Consider the following 22,034-nt stretch of genomic DNA (forward strand, 5'->3'; position numbering starts at 1 on the left):
TATGTCAAGTGGTAAACTAGTTTGTTGCATTGGTCTTCCTTGACTGATAAAATGTTTCAGCTTGCAAAGAACAGGGTCATTTCTGAGTTCATCAAGATGTAATGAAGAAGAAGTGTTGACTTTCATAACTTCAAAGTCTGCTTTTTCATTGTCATGGTGTTCTGTAGTTTGTCTGGGTGTTCTTGACAATGCACCTGCAAGATAGAGCTATTTTCCTTTTGTATAAACAATACTGAAATTGTATTTTTCCAATTTTAACATCATGTGTTGCAAGCATGTTGGAGATGAATGCGTTGGCTTTTTTTAGAATAGTCACTGGAAGTTGGTGATCAGTCTCTATTTGAACAGGTTTGCCATAAATATAATCATGGAAATTTGAACATGCAAACACTACTGCCAAAAGCTCTTTTTCAGTTTGTGAGTACTGCATCTCAGTTTGTGTTAAAATACTGGACACATAGGCTACTGGTATACCTTCTTGAAGACATATTGCAATAAGACCATGCTTGGAAGCATCACAAGAAAGAGTTACTGGTTTGTGAACATCATAATATCTCAATGTTGATGGACTGGCAATTTTCTGTTTCAGAACGTCAAATGCTCTTTGGTGTTGTACTAACCAGGACCAATTTACATTTTTGCATGTCAGCTCTTATAACGGTGCTGAAAGCTCACTCAAGTATGGGATGAACTTTCCTAAATACTTGACCATACCTAGAAAACATTGCAAAGATGCAACACTATCTGGAACTGGCATCTCAAGAATTGCTAGATGGATCTGGTTGTAAGCAAGAACTAGTAAACAAATGACCCACATAAGTAACTTCTCTCAGCTTGAATTTACATTTCTGAGGATTCAGTTTAAGACTGACTTCACAAGCATAATCTAGATCTTTCTTGAGGTTTCTATCATGTTCATCTTCACCATTGCCCCCACAGTAATCTTGTATACTATGATAATACATGGATAACCTGAAAAAATTTGCTTCATTGCCTGTTGAAATACTTCACTGGCAGAATTTATCCTAAATGACATTGTCACTGTATCTACCAAATGGCATACTGCAAGTAGTTAACAATGAAGACTTGTTGCCAAAATTAACTTTTTGCATCTAAAACAGAAAAAATAGTGGCATTCGGTGTAAGATCTGCTACCTCCTCTATTGTGCGCATTGGATGATGAGGACTTTTAAGTGCTTTGTTTAAATTTCTGGGATCAATACATGTTCAAATATCATCTGAAATTTTCTTATGGACTATGACCACTGAGGATACCCATTCGGTCAGTTCTTTTACTGGATTCATCACACCTAAATTCACCATTTTATCTACTGCTGTTTTCACTTTGCTCTGCATTGCTACTAGAACCTTCCTTGCTGGTCTGACAATTGGGCTGACTTCATAGTCTAACTTCATATATGTGACTGGAAATTTGTCAAGCTTGTCTTTGAAAATATCAGCATATTCACTGAAAATATTCTGTGTAAAACTATTGTGGCTGATCAGACTTATATGATGGACTTCTGCACTAAGCGAAATCAGTCCCATTCTCATATTGTCTTTGAGGCCTAACAGTGACTGCACATGTCTTTTGACTATGTCAAACTACAAGTTATAGTTGTTCTCAGCAGAATGGCATGTGAGAACTACTGCGCCACCACTTTGAATGTCTTCACCACCGTAAGCAACAAGTTTCGCACACTTTGCTGAATCAAGTTTCTCACCAACTTTTACTTTGACAAACATTTGTGCTGATATAATATTGCACTTGGACCCAGTATCTACTTTGAGCTATATGGGTTTCCCATTAATCCATACAATACAAAATATTTCACCCTTTGCTGACAGACTACCAATTGGCTGATAGTTCACTGTATTTATTTGTTTCATCAATCACAGAGACACCATCTACACAGAAAGTTTGCTCATGGCTTTCTATCTGATCTACGTGCTTCTTTGGATGCTCTCTTTTAATAAAAGTATGTGCCACTTTAGACTTGCAAAGCCTTTTGAAATTATTCTGTTTTTTACATCTGTGACATTGCTGACCAAAAACTAAGTGCTTTTCTAGTTTAGGCTCATGGTTTCCACCACAATTACAAAAGTTAACAGTGAGATTTGGTGTTCTGGCCCAATTTGATTTATAGTTAGAGTTGGGAGTTGACAATCCCTTCAATTAATATTGCTTTTTTCATCTTAGCTTTATGTTGCACACTATCAGCATTTAGATACTGCAAGCACATTTTTCTCATTCTAAGCATATTTGTGTACTTTTCTGTAAGCTTGTATATTTGACAAATCTCTATGGCTTTGCTCAACATTAAATCACTATCTCAAAGCAAAATCTTTCTCATTAACACCACACGTCTTTTATCAACTCATCTCGCAAATCACCAAATTTGCACATTTTAGCTTTATTTCTTAAGTTGGTAATATATGCTGCTATAGTTTCACCAGGCTTTTGATTCAATTTATTATTTATTTTATTTATTTATTTCAGTTTGGTGACCGGGGAGGTCCACTGGACTAAAGAGCCCATTTTCAGTGGAGGCCCGGGGAGAAAAGCTCCATAGTACAATGTTACAAGACATAATGATTATACAAGTAAGAAGTACAAACAAAATACAAAGATAAAATTGATTTACATACAAAGGGTTGAATTTCCAAACAGTAGATAGAATGCATTCAAGTAGGTAGTCCTTCAATTAAGCATATTTGTCTGCTTTTCTTTACCTTTCTGTCTTGTGTAAAATATACGCCTTTCCACTGTAATTCATTTGAGGGTTACACATTTCTCTAAATTTATGTTTTAAGCACTCAGGGTCTTCCCACATTTCAGCCTGTATCACAATATGGTGGGTTTCCCCCTCCCCTGCATACACAGCAGGTGCAAACACAAATGAACGTTCCCTCTCAATGGCTTCAGAGCATGCTAAATTAAGAAGTACGTGTATCTTTATCAGAAAATGCAGCCTCTATGAAAATATCATACTCTTGATCAAACAGTCTCCAAGTCTCAGCAATATTATTATCAAACACCAGTGGTTCAGGTCTCTGAAATCCCTCTGCCATAACAACAAAATATGTTTAAATATAAGCATAGACCAGGTACTTGTAAGCATGTTCGAATACACAATGATCGCTTTGAAAAGGCTTCACTTTGCGACTGCATACACTGCAAATCGTCATCATCATCAGCCCCCTTTTTTCCCATTTTCTACATGGAATCGGGGAATTGTGTTAACTGTCACCATCTCTCTTGATTCATTCCTACCTTCTTCAACATTCTTTCCTGACTGCCACAGATCTTTCACATAATCCATCCACCTATTTGCTGGATATCCTCATTTCCTCTTACCTTCTTCCTGTCTGTCCCAAATCTTCTTTACTAGATTGTCTTCTGCTTTTCTGCACATGAATCCAAACTACCATAATCTGTTCTCTTTGATCCTTTCTGCAATAGGAGCTAGTTTGGCTTCTGGTCTTATGTCCACATTTCTTTGTCTGTCCCACAGCATGCATCCTACCACCTTTCTCAGGCACTTCATTTCCATCACCTCTAGCTTCTTTATCTGCTCTGCCTTTACTTCCCAGGTTTCTGTACCATACAGTACTACTGGTCACACCACTGTCTTGTACACTTTACTTTTCAGCTTCTTTGGCATTCTTCTGTCATAGACTACACCTGACACTCTATCCCAGTTAGCTGCAGCCCCTCTAATTCGAGCTTTGACCTCTTCATTCAGACTTCCCTTCTCCTCAACCACCACTCCCAGATACTTGAAGCTACCTGTTCCACTATCTTCACTTCTATCTCTATTCTCAGCTTCTTTTGATTTCCCCAGTTTGCTGTCACTGCTACTGTCATATCTGTGCTTAGTTTCATCCCATGTGCCTTCAGTTTTGTATTCCATTCCCCTATCCTTTGCTGAAGTTCTTCCTCAGAGTCTGTATATAATGCCACATCATCTGCATACAACAACTTTGTTGATCTGTTCCTTCCTACCTGTTTGCTAATGTAATCCATCACCAGTATGAACACCAATGGGATCATAGCTGAACCCTGGTGTAAACCCACTCACACTGGGAACCCCTCTGTGAGGCCGAACACTGTTTGTACTTGAGTCATTGGGTTCTTATATATAGCCTGCACTAATTCTACCAATGTTTCTGGGACTTCAAACCACCCTAGTACTGCCCAGATCAGCTTTCTTGGGACCTTGTCATAAGCTTTCTCCAAGTCTATGAATGTCCAGTTGCTCTCTTTCCTCATCTCTAGCTTCTTCCCAACTATTTTTCTCACTGCAAACATTGGGTCAGTTGTGCTGCATCCTGATCTGAATCCAAACTGCTCATCTGCCATCTTACATTCTACTACTTTGCGTATCCATTTATCAATCACCCTCTCCAGAAATTTCATGCAATGTGATAGGAGTTTGATGCCTCTGTACTGCCCACAGTTGAGGATGTCCCCTTTGTTCTTGTACAATGGCATGAGTAAGCTTATTCTCCAGTCATCTGGGATACACCTTTCTCTCCACACTGCCATGAGTACCCTCAGGAACCATTTCTCCCCTAGCTCACCCAGCATCTTTATCATATCTGCTGTGACCTCATCTGAGCCTGCTGCTTTCCCTGACTTCATTTTCCTTAGTGTTATTCTTACTTCTCCTAGGGTGGGCTTTTCTTTTTTGCTCATTGTAGGCTGTGTCTGGGGAAGTACAGTTTCTGTGGGGATTTCTTCATTTAGAAGCTGCTGGAAGTGCTCCTTCCATCTGCCTTTGATGTCCTGCGGACTGGTGAGCAGGTCGTTGCTGGCCTTCCATATAAAGGGTGTCCGACTATCTTCTTTACCTTTCTGTCTTTGTCTTGCAACCTGATGTAGTTTCTTTGTGCCACTTACTGAGTCACTTTCCAGAAGCTGGTAGAGTGCCTCTGATGCCCTACTCTTTATCATTGAAACTCCTTTTGTAGCTTCTTTGTTAGCCAACCAGTATTCCATCTTAGCTTGGTTGATCTTTTCTATGCCCCACTTTTTCCTGCACTCCTTCTTTCTTTTGATGACTTTCTAAACATCTACATACACTGCATACCGCAAACACTGCAAACATTCCAGAAATTTTGGACACTTTGAACAGCTTTAATTAATGAGAAAAAGTAGTACATTGCAAACAAATGCTGTCATTTTAGCCCTTTCATGCATTTTAAAACTTCAGAAATGATTTCAAATACTTTTGTCCTTATTTTGAATACTTTTATCAGTATGCCGCAATTTCAGACATTTCTTATATCTCGGTAATTATTTTGAACGTTTTGAATGCTTCACCTCACACTGGTGACTGAAAAATCATTTAAATGAGTTTAAGTACCTTTTTATAACCGCTGACCTGTTTGTGAGTTCACTGCGAGTCAACTCCGTGTATTCCTTCACTTCTAGCCATGCACTTCTTGGCTTGTGATTTGCTTTAACTTTGGATCTCATTCTGGCACCATGTCACTTGTCTCATGCATTCAAAAGAGATGAAGTGGTGTATGGGTTCAAAATATTTATTGTACATAATCATTGTCAGGAACTGTAATTAGAACTTGTATTTAAGTTAACTGATTCACACATTACTTCAAACACACTCGCATGTACATCTCAACTCATGACTGCATTCACTCTGACTGTACAAAATGGCACTGTTCTTGCACATGCTCAGTCTTGTATATGCACGGGCTATCTAGCTACAGTGGCTGACTAAGAACATTACACATACTGATCTACAATAACCAAGTAAAGTACACATCAGTTAGAGACCTGCATTTAAGTAGCAGAAGGTGTGGACATTTATTGAGCCTTTCAGGACTGTACAGTGTGAAAAATAGGACGCAACATGATGATTATTCAGCACAACACTGAAATTTTTGTGTTATGTCATCATTATGATTAACATAAATCGTTACAAGACTCTGGTAAAACAAAACTCTTGAAGTGGGTGAACTGTCTATCATGAAAATTAATACTTTGTATCAAATCAATGAGTAAAATTTCATAGTCATTTGGTTGGTTTTGCTTTATCTAACATGTTCATAAATTCTAGCCATTGGGATTAAACATTTTCAATTTCATATCCTGTGTTTTTTGACTGACTCTTATATTTTCTGTATATGTCTTATGGAATGAAGTCTCATCCAGGATTGGTTTATACCTTATTCCCATTGCTAGGATTGTTTTCTACCCTGAGTTAGATAAGAGATGACTGGATGGATGCAGGGATGGATGGATGGATGGATGGATGGATGGATGGATGGATGGATGGAGCAGAGGATGGATGGATGGAACAGAAGATGATTGGCTGGATGAATAGATGTATGCAGGATGGATTGCTATATGGAGGAGGATAAATGGATGGATAGATGACTGGATGGATGGAATAAAGGATGACTGGCTGGAGAAATGAATGGAGGATAGATAGATGTATGGAAGATAGCTGAATAACTCTTATTTATTTATTTATTTATTTAACATTTGTTTACCAGGAAAGTCTGACTGGGCATAGGTCCCATTTTCAATGGAGGCCATAGGAGGAAACAAAATATATAAAAATATAAACAAAATATACTTTTACATGATAATGCCAGTTAATAAATACAATCATTGACAAGGTGATAAAGATGAACAATTAACAATGATAAAATAGTTGTGTATTTAAATGGCACTAAGATGGTACAGATTGGGATATAGTATATAAATAGCAAATAGAATAGGATTACAAAAAGTAAGTACAGTTCAAGTGAATTAATTCAAGAGAGTGTACAAAATGAAACTGATAGTAGTATTTAGGAGAGATAGGTAGGACAATGACAAGAGACGATAAACATGGTTAAGGAAATGGTAGGTGCCAAACAATAGGGAGCTAAAATTAGGAGAAAGGTGCAGATAGGGAGGGAAGCAAAAAGATAGAAAAAACGGGGGACAGAAGAGAGGTGGTAGTAGACTAGGAGAAAGGTGGAGGACAGGGTAAGTAATAGCATGGATCATGGATGGATGAATGGATGGATGGATGGATGGATGGATGGATGGATGGATGGAGGATACATATATACATTGATTCATGATCGGATGGGTCTTGTACAACACAATTATATACGTCATGCCTGTAAAAGGAATCCTAACTTTGTAGAATTTATCTACTAAGCACACCAGAAATGATTAAATTCATTAATATATTATTAAGTATATTAGGAAGTAAGCAGGGCGGCCACGGTGGTGCAGTGGTTAGTATTGCCGCTTCACAGCAAGAGGTTCTCCGGTTCGATCCTCGGCTGGGGTGCCTTCTGTGCGGAGTCTGCATGTCCTCCCTGTGGTCGCGTGGGTTTCCTCCGGGTGCTCCGGTTTCCTCCCACATCCCAAAGACATACTGCAGGTGGTTTGGACACTCTAAATTGGCCCTAGGTGTGTGTGTGAGTGTGCCTTCTGTGGAAGGTTGGGCGCCGGGCTGGCAACTCAACACTGTAAAACTCCACTGCCATTCAATGTGCGGACAAGGTGATCCGCTGTGGCGACCCCTAACCGGGAAAAGCTGAAAGAAGAAGAAGAAGATATTAGGAAGTAAGCAAAGAAAAACATAAATAATGCCTTTCCCTTTTTCCAAACAAACAAGCAGTTTACAACTCTGATGTGACCTGAAAAATTTCAAGTCCAAGCACAGAACAAAAATATAACCAATCCATCTGCAATATGGAAAAGCACATTACTAAAATGCACTACGGCTTTGCTGGGTGCCAGAATATGGCAAGAAGGTATTGGAAACTGAACTCATTCTCCATTATTTCATAGTTCATCCATTTTATCTATTATGTAGACATGAAATAGGACTTTATGGTTTATAGTACTGTGTGCAGCAGTGTAAAATATGGTTCATCTGGCATTTGTTTAACTCAAATCATCATGTTGAAAAGATTTTCAGAACAAAGCATGAAATTCAGTGTGTTTGTGTTTACTATTGGTACCTTTGTTCCTAAAAATGAAAAATTCTTCTTTTTATCAACTTTATATATTATTCAGGCATTAAGCATTTCTGTAACTTGGCATGGAATGCTATCTAAATAGCAATGCTCTCCTGAGTTCGATTCCCTTGTCTTCATTTGGGTACTCTGGCATTCTAATCAAGTCATGCAATCAAAGTTTTCAGTGGTAATTCCTAAAATGAGGCATTTCTGTTTAGTATATTTACCTTATTAATAAATAAATATTTTTTTCTTACCCGTATCTCCTTTTTCACCCTTTGGACCAATGCTTCCCTTTTCTCCATCTGGACCTTTCTTTCCCACTGGCCCCATAGAACCTCTTAAACCATTTTCACCTGTTCAGAAAGGAAATGGAAGACATAAGTCAGATTGCCTCACGTAGACATGCAGCAAAATGCACTTCTCTGACATATCAGTAATATATATGTTTGATGATCAAAACTTGTTAAATATGATATGCATCAGGTTGTTTGTGTTTGCAAAACACCACATTTCTTGTTCTTTCTTCCAGTTTATTGACATGATGATACATGTCACAATTTTTGTAGGTCAGATTCATTTTCTGTACCATCTTAAAGCAACTTTAAATCTGTCTAATACTCTGTTTATGGTCATCCCCAATATGGAAGGGGTAGAAGCCGTTAGACAATTTTTACATAAGTATAGTGATTTTTTTTAATGATTTGATTTTTATCTGTACACTTTTAGACCTCATTTTATAGAATAATGTTTTTATGTTTAATAACCTCATATATCTGCAGAAGGTTGACATGGCTATGGGCACCTTGTGTGCAAATAGCTATGCCAACCTTGTGATGGCACAGTGGGAGTTTGAACATGTTTTGACCAAACATTCATAGCTTAGACAATTAAGATTTTTCAGGACATTTGGTGATGATATTTTTCTCCTATGGGATGGTAGCATATTTGAGATGCAAGAGTTTATCACTTCTCTTGAATCCACTACCAAGTACTTGCAGTTTACCATGAATGCACATAAAGAATTTGTGGATTTCCTTGACGTTCATTTGTGTAAGGACCAGGATGGATGTTTACATACATCTTTATATAGGAAAGCATGTAGAAGGAACACACATCAGTATCGTAATAGTATGCATCCTGGGTTTGTTTTTAAGAATATTGCCATAACCCAGGCTCATAGGATGTCTAGATTACACACTAGTGAGAATGAGTTTCAGCAGTCACTTGGAACCCTTGAGAATGAATTAATTCAACGTGGTTATTCATATAATTATTTTACAGAAGCCAAGGATGCAATAATAAGTAATAGACATTCTTCAGCTAAACCATATTTTTCACATAAGGGTGATAATTCTAGTAAGAAAAGGAAGCGGAAAAAGGGTCTATATCATATGTTCGAAGTTTCATTTCTTTAAATGTTAAAATATTGAATTTAAATGTTCAAAGTTATAAAACTTCGAACATATATAAAAAAAACAAAAAAAAATTAATGGCTATAGGCAGGGAGGCGAACCCCCCTGCACTCCCCACACCCCTGCTCTTTAAATATACCAACTCCGAGGCCGCACTGCAATGCAGTAAGGGAAATCTTCCCTTTACCGCACTATAGTGTGGTCTCAGAGTTGGTATATTGCTTAGTCAGGTAAGTTCCGTTTTTTTTTTTTTGTATTATATATTCGTTGTTTGAAACTTTGAACATTTAAATTCGATTATTTAACGTTCGAAGTTTTGAAACTTCGAACATATAATATAGACCCGAGGAAAATGAGTTTTGTCAGACCTGTCATCACATTTACTAGTGATGTAGATAAGATCTGTGATGTGATTTGTAAGAATTGGCTGATGCTGACTTCAGATGACACTACATTACAAATTGTTGGAAATTCACCCCATTTTTGTTTTAAAAATAGAATGTCATTAAAAAGGCAACTTTGTTCTGTGAATAAGAAAATTGATGCACCCTTGTCTAATAGGAAATGTACTTTTCCCTGCAGGAATTGTGCAGCATGTCAATATATTTCAGCATCTAAAGAGTTTCAACATCCAGTTACAGGTTATATATTCAAACCTAGGTTTTATGCTGATTGCTCCACCTGGAGATTAGTTTATCTTGCCCTATGTAATTATTGTGATATTTTTTATGTGGGGAAGACCAGTAGAACTCTAGGAGAATGGCTACTTGAACATTTGGGGTATATTAGACACAAAGTTCTCACTAGTGCCTTGTTTAAACACATTCAAGACAATGTTGGGCATTTTTTCCATTTTTTAGTATTACAGTGTTTTAGATTAAATGACAGAAGTGGCGACTTGAATAATATTATTGAAAAAGCTGAGACTAAATGAATAGTACGGTTACATGCACATAAGAGACCTGGCTTGAATGGATATGTTCCTTTAAAGCCTTTGCTTAAGGAAAGTAAATTACTTCATTGAATGATTGATTGTATTATAAATATCTGTGTTGTTGTTCATATAGGGTCTGAAGAAGTGCCTAGTTGTTGGGCATGAAAGCTCTAACCTTCTGTTCCTATAAAATGTTTGTGGATTGTATTAATGTGTTTGTTCCAGTGACTTTTGTTTTTGCTCATTGGATTTTCGTTGGTCACTGGGACTTTACTGTTCCTGATACTTTCCTTCCTCTATTAGTCTGTCTTCCTGTCTGGAGCAAAGACTTGCCCTATGAGTTTTTGCACCACTGGACATTACTTATTTGATAAAAAGTGCAACTATTCTTACCCATTGTAACAGTGGCCTAGTCAATTGTTATATCACAGACTAAGGATATGATTTGATTCTGCTGTTTTTTTATTTTTTTGGCTGGCCATGACTCTCTAATTTTGTTCTGTACTGTGTAGACCACTATTGATTTTACCACTGTAAGGAAATTAACACTGTACCCCTTTGTTTTATGAAGCTGTCCTAGGAAATTCCCACACAGGCCGTATTAAAACCACAGCCCACTTCTGATTGGTTATTTCTCTTCTGGTTCCATTGGTGGAGTTAGACCTATAGCTGACTTGCTGGCTTTTGTTATGACAGTGTGGAAATGTTGTATTCATGGCCCCATGACCTTCTATTTGTTATGCCTTGATAAAGTACTTACAGCAGATGAAACAACTTACCAATTAATACAGCTAATAAAAGTCTGCAGTGCCTGCCCTACCACACACTTGCACATACTTTTGGAATGATTATTTATACTGGATAGAAATTAGATAATTTGTTCCCTAGTTTAATTATGGCAGCAGACTTCTCTGGAGTTATTTAACTTGTTTTTTTGACCATGGGACAGAAACCAGTCTACCAACAAATGTTTTGAGCACCTGTGGGGTTAGTCTATATGCAATACTATCAGACAAGGGTGGATAATCATGAATTAAATTAGCTTATGAATAAAATGTAGCTGGATTTGGGTAAAGTGATTACAAAATTCAAGTCACTGCAAACACTGTAAGGAAATTTAGTGGTGGATCTTACCATAATAAACTGCAGCAAAGCAAGCTATTTTACCATATTGGTTTTCTAGTACATAACTGACAAAAAGTTGTAATCCTAACAAGATATGAGCAAAGGAGAAAAGGATTGGGAAGGGGTATGAATTTGCAACTGAGTGATGGGGAGTGTCATTATTAGTCACTTGGCCTTATAGAGAGGTTGTCAAGCTTGTTGCTATACTTTATTTACATGCATGGCCAAACTCAGCTAGTTATCAAAGATACAACTTAGAAGCGTAGCAGATTTAACTTCCTCAGTCAGAGACAGATCATTCAAAATAATACTGAAATATTATTTTGTATGAGTTACAGGAGAATTGGTAAGTGAAACATTTTGGTCATGACAGGCCCTGAGTGAAAACAGCATAGATTTTGTTTTATTTCAGTTAAACAGAGAAAAAGGTCTAAAGAGAATTGAAACTGTGTTATTAATATCCTTTAGCTAAGCAGTTAGTATATTATATTAGCTTTGACATGCCACAGTGATCAATCATTTTGATACCAAAATAATAAACAGTATAGCCCCAGTACAAAATGTTGGCGAACATCAACAGACATTGTATAAGCAAGGCATAGTTCCACCTCACAACTTGAACTCTGTTAAGTAGTAACAGAGTTACCTAGTGGCAGTGGAGGAGAGTTCAAGACAGGACAAAAATTATAGAACTTGGAGAGGAATGCACTGACAGATGCTTTTGAGTGGAAAAGGTTTACAACACCAACAATTTCATTATTGTTTAGTTGGCATGAATGCATTCAGTTATATCACCAAGGGATATGACAATTTCATGACAGGGTCACAATCTATGTTGGAAGTCTGAGATGTTTGACTTTTAGAAACTGGAGGAGTTTTAACAGCTGGATTGGAAAGCATTAGATTTTGATCTAACTCTGATGTTGAATATATTTGGACCTGGCCAAAGCCTGTGACTCATTTCCTAGTCATGAAAAACAATGATACAAATAGCTATATTGATAGATGGGTGGATGAATGGTGAACTGATTACAAGGGAAAACATGTAAGGTAAAAGTCTAAGAGTTTTCTTTTTCAATAACTAAAAATGTGTCAGGTTGCTACAGCATATGGTTCTTTGACCAGTTCTATTTTCTATCTTAATAGCTGACTTTACTTTAACATGTGGATTAGTAATTTTGCAGATGACACAAAAGTCACAACAACTGTGACCACACCAATTGATCAGGGAAGGCTGCAAGGATTTTTGTATGAACTTGATGTTCAGTCTAGAACAAATTACATAGAATTTAATGACAGAAAATCCAAAGTTGTTCATTTTGGAATTAAAAATCCTTGCTACCCATATGTATTAAATATTTTAATATTAGACAATGAGAATGCTATAAAAAACTTTGGAATATTTAGACAAAAACAACCCTTCTCAGTCAAACGTGCTGATGGTTCTCAGAAGATGTTACTCCTTTATTAAGGACATATTATGCACTATCTCAGGTAGGGATGAAATGTGTCTTATTGCTGTTTGTATAAGACAGTCATAAGGCCAGTCATTAAATTCTGTACAGCAGCTTGTACAGATAATTCTGGACAGATATGAAGGTTAGAAAAAAAAATCACAAAACAAATTATAAAAGTAAGAAAACTGAATTACATCACCAGGTTTAAGGAGTCGTCCCTCTTTTCTATACATTATAGATTGTTTACAGATGATTTTATATTGTTCTATAAATGAGTGAACAATGATGACATAGTAGCAACCATGGATATAGAATTTAAGACATTACTTAATTGGGGCTAGGAATAACAAAGGGTTTGTAAAAGTGGCCCCACCCGTGACTGTGCCAGGGAGATCGTTTCATTGTAGGGGATGTCTGAAATGGTATGTACTTTCAATTAGAATGAAAAAAGTTGATAACCTGTTGGTATTTATGAATGACCTTGATAAGCGGTAAGGGAAGACATTGTACAAATAACGCTTGATAGGAGGCAATTTCACAGAAGGCCTAAAATAAACCTTTGAGATTGAAAATGCGTATGTGGAATGATGAAAGTGAAATTACTTTTCTGCATCTTTAGAAAAAGATAATAGTAGGGTTATAAGCCTTCTGTTGTTAATTGCAGTTGGTGAATGATATTTATAAAGAGATACAACAAGCACATGTTTCTGAATGATGGGAATTTGGCTTTCTTTAATGGAATGATCTGTGAAAATGGAGGTTGGCAAAGCAATTGATTTTTCTGAAATTTCTGAGAATTAAGAAGCAAGTTTAATAGTTTCATCCAATCTAGATTTCACTTTGTTTAGAAACTTGAAAACCTGGAACAGTGAATACTGTTTTTAGGGTTAATATGGTAGCCATAAGACAAGAAGGAATACTAGAAACTCTATTAGTATTGTTAATTAAACATTTTACAGAATTATGAAAGTTTCTAAGATGTTGGAAATTTCAACATGCTTAAAGAAAGAAAAGGACAAAAGGGGTAAACTTAAGGATAGAAAGAAGTTGGTTAGTGCTCCCCCAAATGTCCTGACACAACTGGCAAATTAATGTTGTTGATTCGGACACTGTGGGGTTCATATACAAGAGCTATGCACCTGCCAAGTGCTACTTTTCAAGTGGATTACTGCATGAAGTGGCACATATGGAATCAGATGAAAATTAAGCATCAAAAAGCATCAACAGTCCAGACAAAGGACTGCATAATTAAACAGATGCAAATTGCTTACACAGACAGAGTTGTGGACTGCAATACACCTGAGGAAACACTACTGAAGAGTATATGTCTGGCATGATACATATCAAAATGAAGTCAGCCTAGTTCAATTGAATCGAAATGTTCTCACACAGGAAATACCACACCACATATTTGCATCCTATACACGTCCAGCTGAAAAAAGATAGCATAGTGACCAATAGATAGACTATTGTGCACAACAAAGTGCCAGTGACATTCATCATGTAAATGTGATGAAAGTAAGGTAGCAAGAAAGTCGGAAAGGGAAGAACAGAAGACAGAGGGAAACTCAAGGGCAATCATAAGGTATAGAAAGAGTAAATGAAGCATAAGATGCCTTTTTGTCATATACAGACAATAACAGTAGGTGAGCAAAGCAGTAAGAGCAGACTGGAGGTGGGGAAGAGCAAGAAAGGCAAGTAGCAAGGGCAGACACACAAACAGAAAATATGCTGAGATAGATGGGGCAGGTGGCACGCAGAAGTCTTTTGAGACAGTAAGGGGACACAGACCTACAGAGCGGTGACAAATAAATGGTGATGAGTGAAGTTGGTTAAAAAATAAGGAATGATAAATGACAGATAAGCAAGGGGCAGCACAAGGATTATGATAGATTATGGTCCTATACATTTGGCTCTCAGGCTAGCAATGTGGTTATTAAGTCCAGACATCACCTACCTGGGTGGCTGATGTTAAGTGATTGTTAAGTGATGGTTGCTGTCATGGTGGCCAAATGGATGGGGGTCTGCTGGTTTTATGACTTCACAAGCCATGCCAAAAAGTGCTCCACATTCCTAAAGGCAGGCATCCCATTGCCACCCTACCTTGGCAACCAACAACCTCTGTGATCGACTCTGGGAATCAAAGGTAGACAGCTTCAGACGGTTTTTAGATGAGGAATCTTTGCACTGCTCCTGAGAAGAGGCAATGAAAGGCACCAGTAAACCCATCAGGTCAACTCCATCAAGGAAAACATTGTTCTGCTACTAACAGGTGGCTGTGCTGGCCATTAGTTAGTGGTGGATTATAATAGGAACAGATATGGGTGGCCTAGCAAGATCCACAGCTCCAGAGGGGCTCCAGCAGGACACATGGCCAACCAACAAAATAGTCTTATTTTAAAAAGTTTTATGTTCAGCACTGATAACTCTTTTTAGTCAACTTATGTGCTGTACATAACAATCATTCAGAAAACATGTACTCATTTTTAGTTTTAACATGGCTGACCTCTAAGCTGCACTGTTCTATTCAGGTGTTTTCTCATTTGTAGCTCTCACAAGCTCCCTTTCCTCACTTTCTGATTTGATCCCGTTTCACAGTTGAAATGAGAGTGTGTTATTGTAAATGTATCCTTGTTGTAGATTACATTGAATCTGTTTGGTTTGCTCAATTACAATATATAAAAGAATTTAACACTGACACTTCATTTGTGCTTTCCCTTCCACAGCTCCTGGTATCCCATGTTTTCTTCCCAGTCGCTTTGATGACATGCCTACCACTCAACTGTCCAGATTTTTGTAGAATGTCCAGATTTTTTGCCTCATATCTTTGGCCATTTCCTCATAAACTCTGTGTTTTTTCTGGTAAATCACTAAGGAGTGAAGTCACTAAATAATGACATACATTTCATAAATTTCAGTTTCAGACTTCATATCCTTCAGAAAACTACATCTTAACACAAAGCTTGTTACTTTATCAGGCTTTTAAGTTTATAAGAGCAAAATCTATTCCTATTTTAAGCCTTTGTCTCCCCCCGCCCCCCCCCTCCCCCACACACACATCATTGCTTTAGGCTTTGTCTAGACTTTTTGCAATGAGAGGTTGAGAAGTATTAGCAAACTTTAAGTGAGGACTTCAAAAACATCTAGAGGGAGATAGGCAATAATTGTTTCTAAGAAGATAGATATTCTTATATGAAGCTCTACATATTTTTCTGAGTCATGTACTACTGAGTGAGCATTATATTTAAAAAGGTAAAAGAAACTAATGTAAGTTTGCTGGGATAGCTGCAACACAGAAACAGCAAAAGGAGACAGACTTGGCTCAGATACTCAACAACAATTTGGAACTGGAATCCCTTGCAAGATATGTGCACCCATTTATTTTCCATCCTGGTAGCTGGCAATGAAGTATTACCTGTGGGTAGGTTGAGCTTTGTGTATTGTTTATTATGATACACTGCTTCCCACAGACATTGACAGATGTATGCAGTGTACATGACGGAATGCAGTTGTTTAGAGGAGGAGGTGTTGAAACAGTACTGTTGTGAAATCTGTGATGGACAGTATTAAGACCTGCAGCTTTTAAATTATTTCTCCACCACAGAGTATGACCATCATGAGGGAGTATAACTTCCCTATATAAACTAATAGGACAGGGGAAGGTGTTTGGTTTCCACTTTCTGCTTCATTGGCTGAATCAGACCTCTACTACAGACATAACTCACAATGTGTAGGCAAACCTAAACGTCTTCTTTATGGGGTTACACCAGACCATTACATTTTAAGCTGTGCTTTGGAAAGAGCATAAACAGCTATTAGGACAGCTGATGTGAACTGGTAAAATATTTGTTTCAAGTGAGAAAAGGAATTTTTTAGTAGTATTGCAACATGATTGTGTGTGTATGTGCACATGCATGAATTCCCATGTGGGCATGCTTCTATCTATGAGGGGATCATCCTTCTAAAGATTAGCCATAATTCATCAGTAATTTAATAAGTTGTCTAACCTACACCACCAAGAACTGAGTTTGTATTTTTTTTAATGTTTTCATGTGAATATTTGGGTATCATAAATGACATTTTACATTATACTTTCCTGGCTCTATTTTGTAATAATTTATAGAACGGCCTTATAAGATTAGATAGCAAAGTAAATGGCAGCATTTTGGGATTATGGAAGTAGGACACCTCCATATGTAACTAGTATTTGGTTTTAAAGAGGTCAGTTATCCTATAATTCAGTTTACCACAGCTCCCTCCCACCATGTAAAAATGCCATGGCTTAACTAATATGGCTCCATAGCATGTAATTTCCCCACCTTATCATCCTAGCTAGAACTGAAGAACCAGGCATTCACAAAAATAGATTGGTAGCCTATTCCTCAACACTGACAGCTGTCTTTAGTTTAAACAGGGTGCAGAGATTTTTGTATGCATTTGTGTGCGTGTGTGTGTGTGTGTGTGTGTGTGTGTATATATATATATATATATATATATATATATATATATATATATATATATATATATATATATATATTTAGATATATAGATAGATATATGGGTTCCCTTCAGAAACTCGAAATACTGAAATCTCGAATTTCAGTATCTTGAGCCCAAGAAGCTGAATCCACAGAACAGCAAAAGTTTAGAAGCATGTAATTTAAAACCTCGAATACCGGAGGTTTTGAATTTTGCGTTTCTAAACTTCTGCTGTGGTCATGTATTCAGGTAAGTGTGTGTGTGTGTGTGTGTGTGTGTGTGTGTGTGTGTGTGTGTGTGTGTGTGTGTGTGTGTGTGTGTGTGTGTGTGTGTGTGTGTGTTAAGGGGTTTGGGTAGGTGCTGTGTTGTGTGTCAGTGTGTTTTGTTGCTGTGATGTGTGTGTGCGAGGAGAACGCAGCTTGTGTGGTGTCGTTTTGTGTGTGTTTGTATGTAGTGCGACCTCGGAGTGAAAATATTTAAGTAGAGGGGGTGTGGGGGCACAGCCCCCCTGCTTTCATGTAGTAGAGAGATTGTGTGTTTGTGTGGAGGATGGTGTGTGTGTGTGTGTGTGTGTGTGTGTGTGTGTGTGTGTGTGTGTGTGTGTGTGTGTAGTAAAACCACGAAATTCAAAACCTCCAGTATTCAAGGTTTTGAATTTTGCGGTTTTAAGTTTTCATTGTTATGTGGATTCAGCTTCTTGGGCTCGAGATACTGAAATTCAAGATTTCAGTATTTCAAGCTTCTGAAGTGAATCCATATATATATATATATATATATATATATATATATAGATACATAGATAGATAGTGAGAGAGAGATGTATATGGGTATGGGTATGTATATAAAATCATCCATGGAAGGAAAATCCAGAGCACATCTTATGAACAATGCAAAGTAAAACCACCAAAAATGACAGCACCAAACAATCAAAGATAAAAGGACTTTATTGTAGGAGGCCCCATTCAAATAACAAGCAAACCAGGATTCACCCTTGAAAAAGTGCCTCTTCACTGCATACCACAACTTAAATTAGACACAATGTGTAATCGTGCAATTCAGGTGATAAATCACAAGACAAATAATAATTAATGTTATGCTAATATAATTTATCCAAAGAAAAATGAAAAAGAAAAACAAAACCAGAAAGTATTATTGAATATCAAGGAACATATAACAATTGTGATGCAACTAAGCCAAAAGTCAAGGAATTTAATTTAACCCACTGTTATACAAGTGACCCAAGTAAAGTATCCACATCTGTCATATTTTATTAAGAACTTTCATGCATTCAGATTTACCACCAACAGCCCTGGGTGCATGAAAAATGGCACAAAATGTAAGTTACCGTGCAATGTATCTGCACATGTTTGTGTAACACACTTCTGTCCCAGCCACATAGGATGTCAGTCCAATGAAGTGACACCACCTGGTTTAACTCACAAGTAGTTTGTCTTGCATAAAATGTGCCAAACTCATGTGTCACCAAACATGCAACAGATTTTGTTTTACCAGTAAAAAATTCCAGTATATTAAAATCCTTTGCAGTATATTTGGAAGTAAAATGTTACTTTTCTAAATACAGGGACAAACACTACAGAAACCCCATAGGTGACATTCAAATGATCTGTCATCTAAGAATTATTGTTTATCTTAATTTGTAGAACATATTTTAAAAGTAGGAAAACATTGCCCCAAGTTGTTGTTTGTGCAAAAGAAAAAATATTGGGTATCAAATTTCTTAATACTGTATCAGCTTTAAGAAAATTACACAGTTTATCGATAACTAATCTAATTTTGTAGCAATCACTTCCAAAATGTTGCAACAAAATATAATCATAATTGGAGCAGTGACACAACTTAACTTTGTGTGACTTTTGGAGTTCATTATGATTCTGCCTAAAACTTTGTTTTTAACATTATTCACTGCCATTTGATTGTACCCATTTAAAATAAATCTAAATGCCAGTCATAGGCACCAGCCTATAAATCAACATTATCACTATGAATTTTTTATTAAATGTAAAAACTGGTATGATGAATATTGCCAGTTATAAAACAGGGATGACAACTGTTGGCCTATAAGAAAGAACTTCTAGAAAAAAAGGTTTTATGAAAAGTAAAGCCTGGATAGGCCGATCTAATAATTCTGTAACCCGAGTGTCTAAAAATCAATAGTGAAAAGGCTGTAACGAACTACAAATTTGATGCGAAGGTTATTACTGAAATAAATTATTTAAGGCTTACTTAAGGCTCTGAACATCACGTTTCCACAAAAGACAACCAATGTTTTAAATTCTTCTCCACATTACAGGGTCTATATCACGTTGTCAAACTCTTCAAAGTTTGAATGTCATACGGTCGACACCGTATGATCAAACTTTTAAAAGTTTGAACGTGTCAACGGAGATCACCGTACAGTGCAGCATGGGAAGATTTCCCTTTTCTGCACTGTAATGCGATCTCAGAGTTGATATATTTAAAGAGCAGGGGGTGTGGGGTGCAGGGGGGCTTGCCCGTTTGCTTAAACTCTTAAGGTAGGTTTTTTTCTTTGGTTTATTTTTTTGTTATAGGTTCATAGGTTGGTATTAGGCTATCGACCCTAGGGCCTATACAAGCCTAGCCATAACAATTCCCTGGATATTTCTTCCCACAATATTTACTTCCCTGGATCCCTGTCTAGCATAGTGACTGACATGATCCCCGGGGTGAATTTCCTATCTCTCCTCCGATCATCAAGGTTCCTTTTGAAAAGGGCCAAGAAGGCACTTGGCTTGACATGTATGGGCTATTCCAGACTATGGGGAGTCTCTGGGTCAGAAACCTATTGCTCCAGCATGCTTTGTTCATTGTGATGACAAGGTTTAGATCCCTGGAGCGTGTGGCTCTGAGAGATTGGGATTTCTTTACCTGTAGACGATATGCCACAGAGTATAGCTGGATTTTTATAGATGGTCAGCACAGGGCATCTGCTTTAAGCATGTGATTCTTTTAGTGAGGTATTTCTGTGGCCTTTCCAGCTTTCCAGCTGTTTCAGATGTCTTGTGAGGTACATACCAAATGGGGTGTTGTACTCTATAATGGGTCTAATAAGGGATGAGTACAGTGGGACAATGGCTTCCTTTTTTCTGGATGAAAAACCCTTAGTGATGAGGTGTGCCGCATAGAAGGATTTCCTGACTGCTGTGGCAATGTGGTTATCGAAGGTGAGGCCACTGTCCACCTGTGTCCCTAAGTCACTCATCATACTTTCAGTGTTTAGTGTACTGCCACCTATGTGGTAATTCATGGGTACATAGTTTTTCCCAAAGGGGATAACTATACATTTCTTGGCATTAAGTTTGAGCCCATGCCTCTGGCACCAAGCATCTGTTTCTGTAAGGCCCTTTTGTAGGATATCCACATCATTTCGAGATTCTTTAATGGCTCCCAGTTTGCAGTTATCTATGAACTTTTTTAGCCAGAGTCCCTTAGTGTTGGCCTGTACTTCAGAGAAGTAGATGCCAAACAAGAGCGGTCCCAGGACTGAACCCTGAAGTACTCCACTTGTCACTTGTCTGGAGCTGGATTTGGAGTTGGCTACTTTTGCAGTCTGGGTTCTGTCGATAAACCAGTTGGCAACCCATCGAGTGATGTAGGGATTTATGCCCAGCTTAGTAAGTTTATCTACGATTCCAGAGTGGGGGATGGTGTCAAAGGCCTTGGCGAGGTCCAGATATGCTGTGTGGACTGCCTTACCCTAGTCCACAATTCTGGAGACTGATTCGAAGAAGTCATTCAGGTTCAGGAGACAAGATCGGACCTTCATGAACCCAAACTGGGTGTGGACCAGTGTTTGAAGGTTACCAATGTCTTTGTTTATATGTTCCATGATAATGCATTCCATGCCCTTGCAGATCAGGCTCATCAGACTGATGGGACGGTAGTTCTGGGATCCAAGGTTGATCCCCCCTTGTGGAGTGGGATAACTGTAGCTGTGCACCACTCAGTGGGCATGAAGCCTGAGGTGAGGCTATGATTAAACATAACACTTAGGTGAGGTGCCAGTTCATTTTGTAGCTCATGTAGTACACAGCCCGGGATGTCATCTGGTCCCATGGATGCTGTGTTCTTAGCTTTGGAGAGTGCAGTTTCTACCTGTGTGGCCATGATTACCAGAATTTGGCAATCTTTTGGTATTGAGATGGGCCCTTTAGGGGGTGAGAGGTGGGTGAAGTTGGCACTAAATCGATCTGCCAGGATATTTGCAATATCCTAGGGATCCGTATATTTAATGCCATTCTGTTGCTGCTCTGAGCAGATCTGAGCATTGCCATTTAGATTCTTGACATAATTATACAATGCCTTGTGGTTGTCTCTGGAATCTTTGGCAATTTTATTTTCGTAACTAGCTTCTGAGGATTTTATGAGGGATCTCAGCTTCTTACTGAGGCTGGTAAGGGAGTATTTTGTATCCTGGAATTTTCCTCTTTTCTGCAACAGCTTCTTCCTTCTGTTGTATAGTATGTCTAAGGCAGGGGACCACCAGATTGGCTTCCTTTTTTTGGAGGAGAGCATCTTGGTTCTATTTGGGATGGCATGATTCATGCATGAGTGGATGTGCTTGTGCCTTAGTGCAGGATTCAGCAGTCGAAC

The 22,034-nt window shown here is 37.8% G+C and overlaps 1 protein-coding gene across 2 annotated transcripts in view; it reads right to left on the reverse strand.

Annotated features, from left to right (window-relative positions):
* The window catches only part of LOC122791090 (pulmonary surfactant-associated protein A1-like), a 443,204-nt gene that overhangs the window by 175,317 nt on the left and 245,853 nt on the right, over nucleotides 1–22,034 (reverse strand). For both annotated transcript variants that reach the window (XM_044058889.1, XM_044058890.1), the window contains exon 3: nucleotides 8,250–8,348. In XM_044058889.1, the coding sequence (XP_043914824.1) occupies nucleotides 8,250–8,348 (99 nt within the window). The remainder of the gene's footprint in view (nucleotides 1–8,249; nucleotides 8,349–22,034) is intronic.

The sequence above is a fragment of the Protopterus annectens genome, chromosome 16.part0, assembly GCF_019279795.1.
Source record: "Protopterus annectens isolate FY-2018-M chromosome 16.part0, PAN1.0, whole genome shotgun sequence".
NCBI classification, from domain to species: Eukaryota; Metazoa; Chordata; order Ceratodontiformes; family Protopteridae; genus Protopterus; species Protopterus annectens.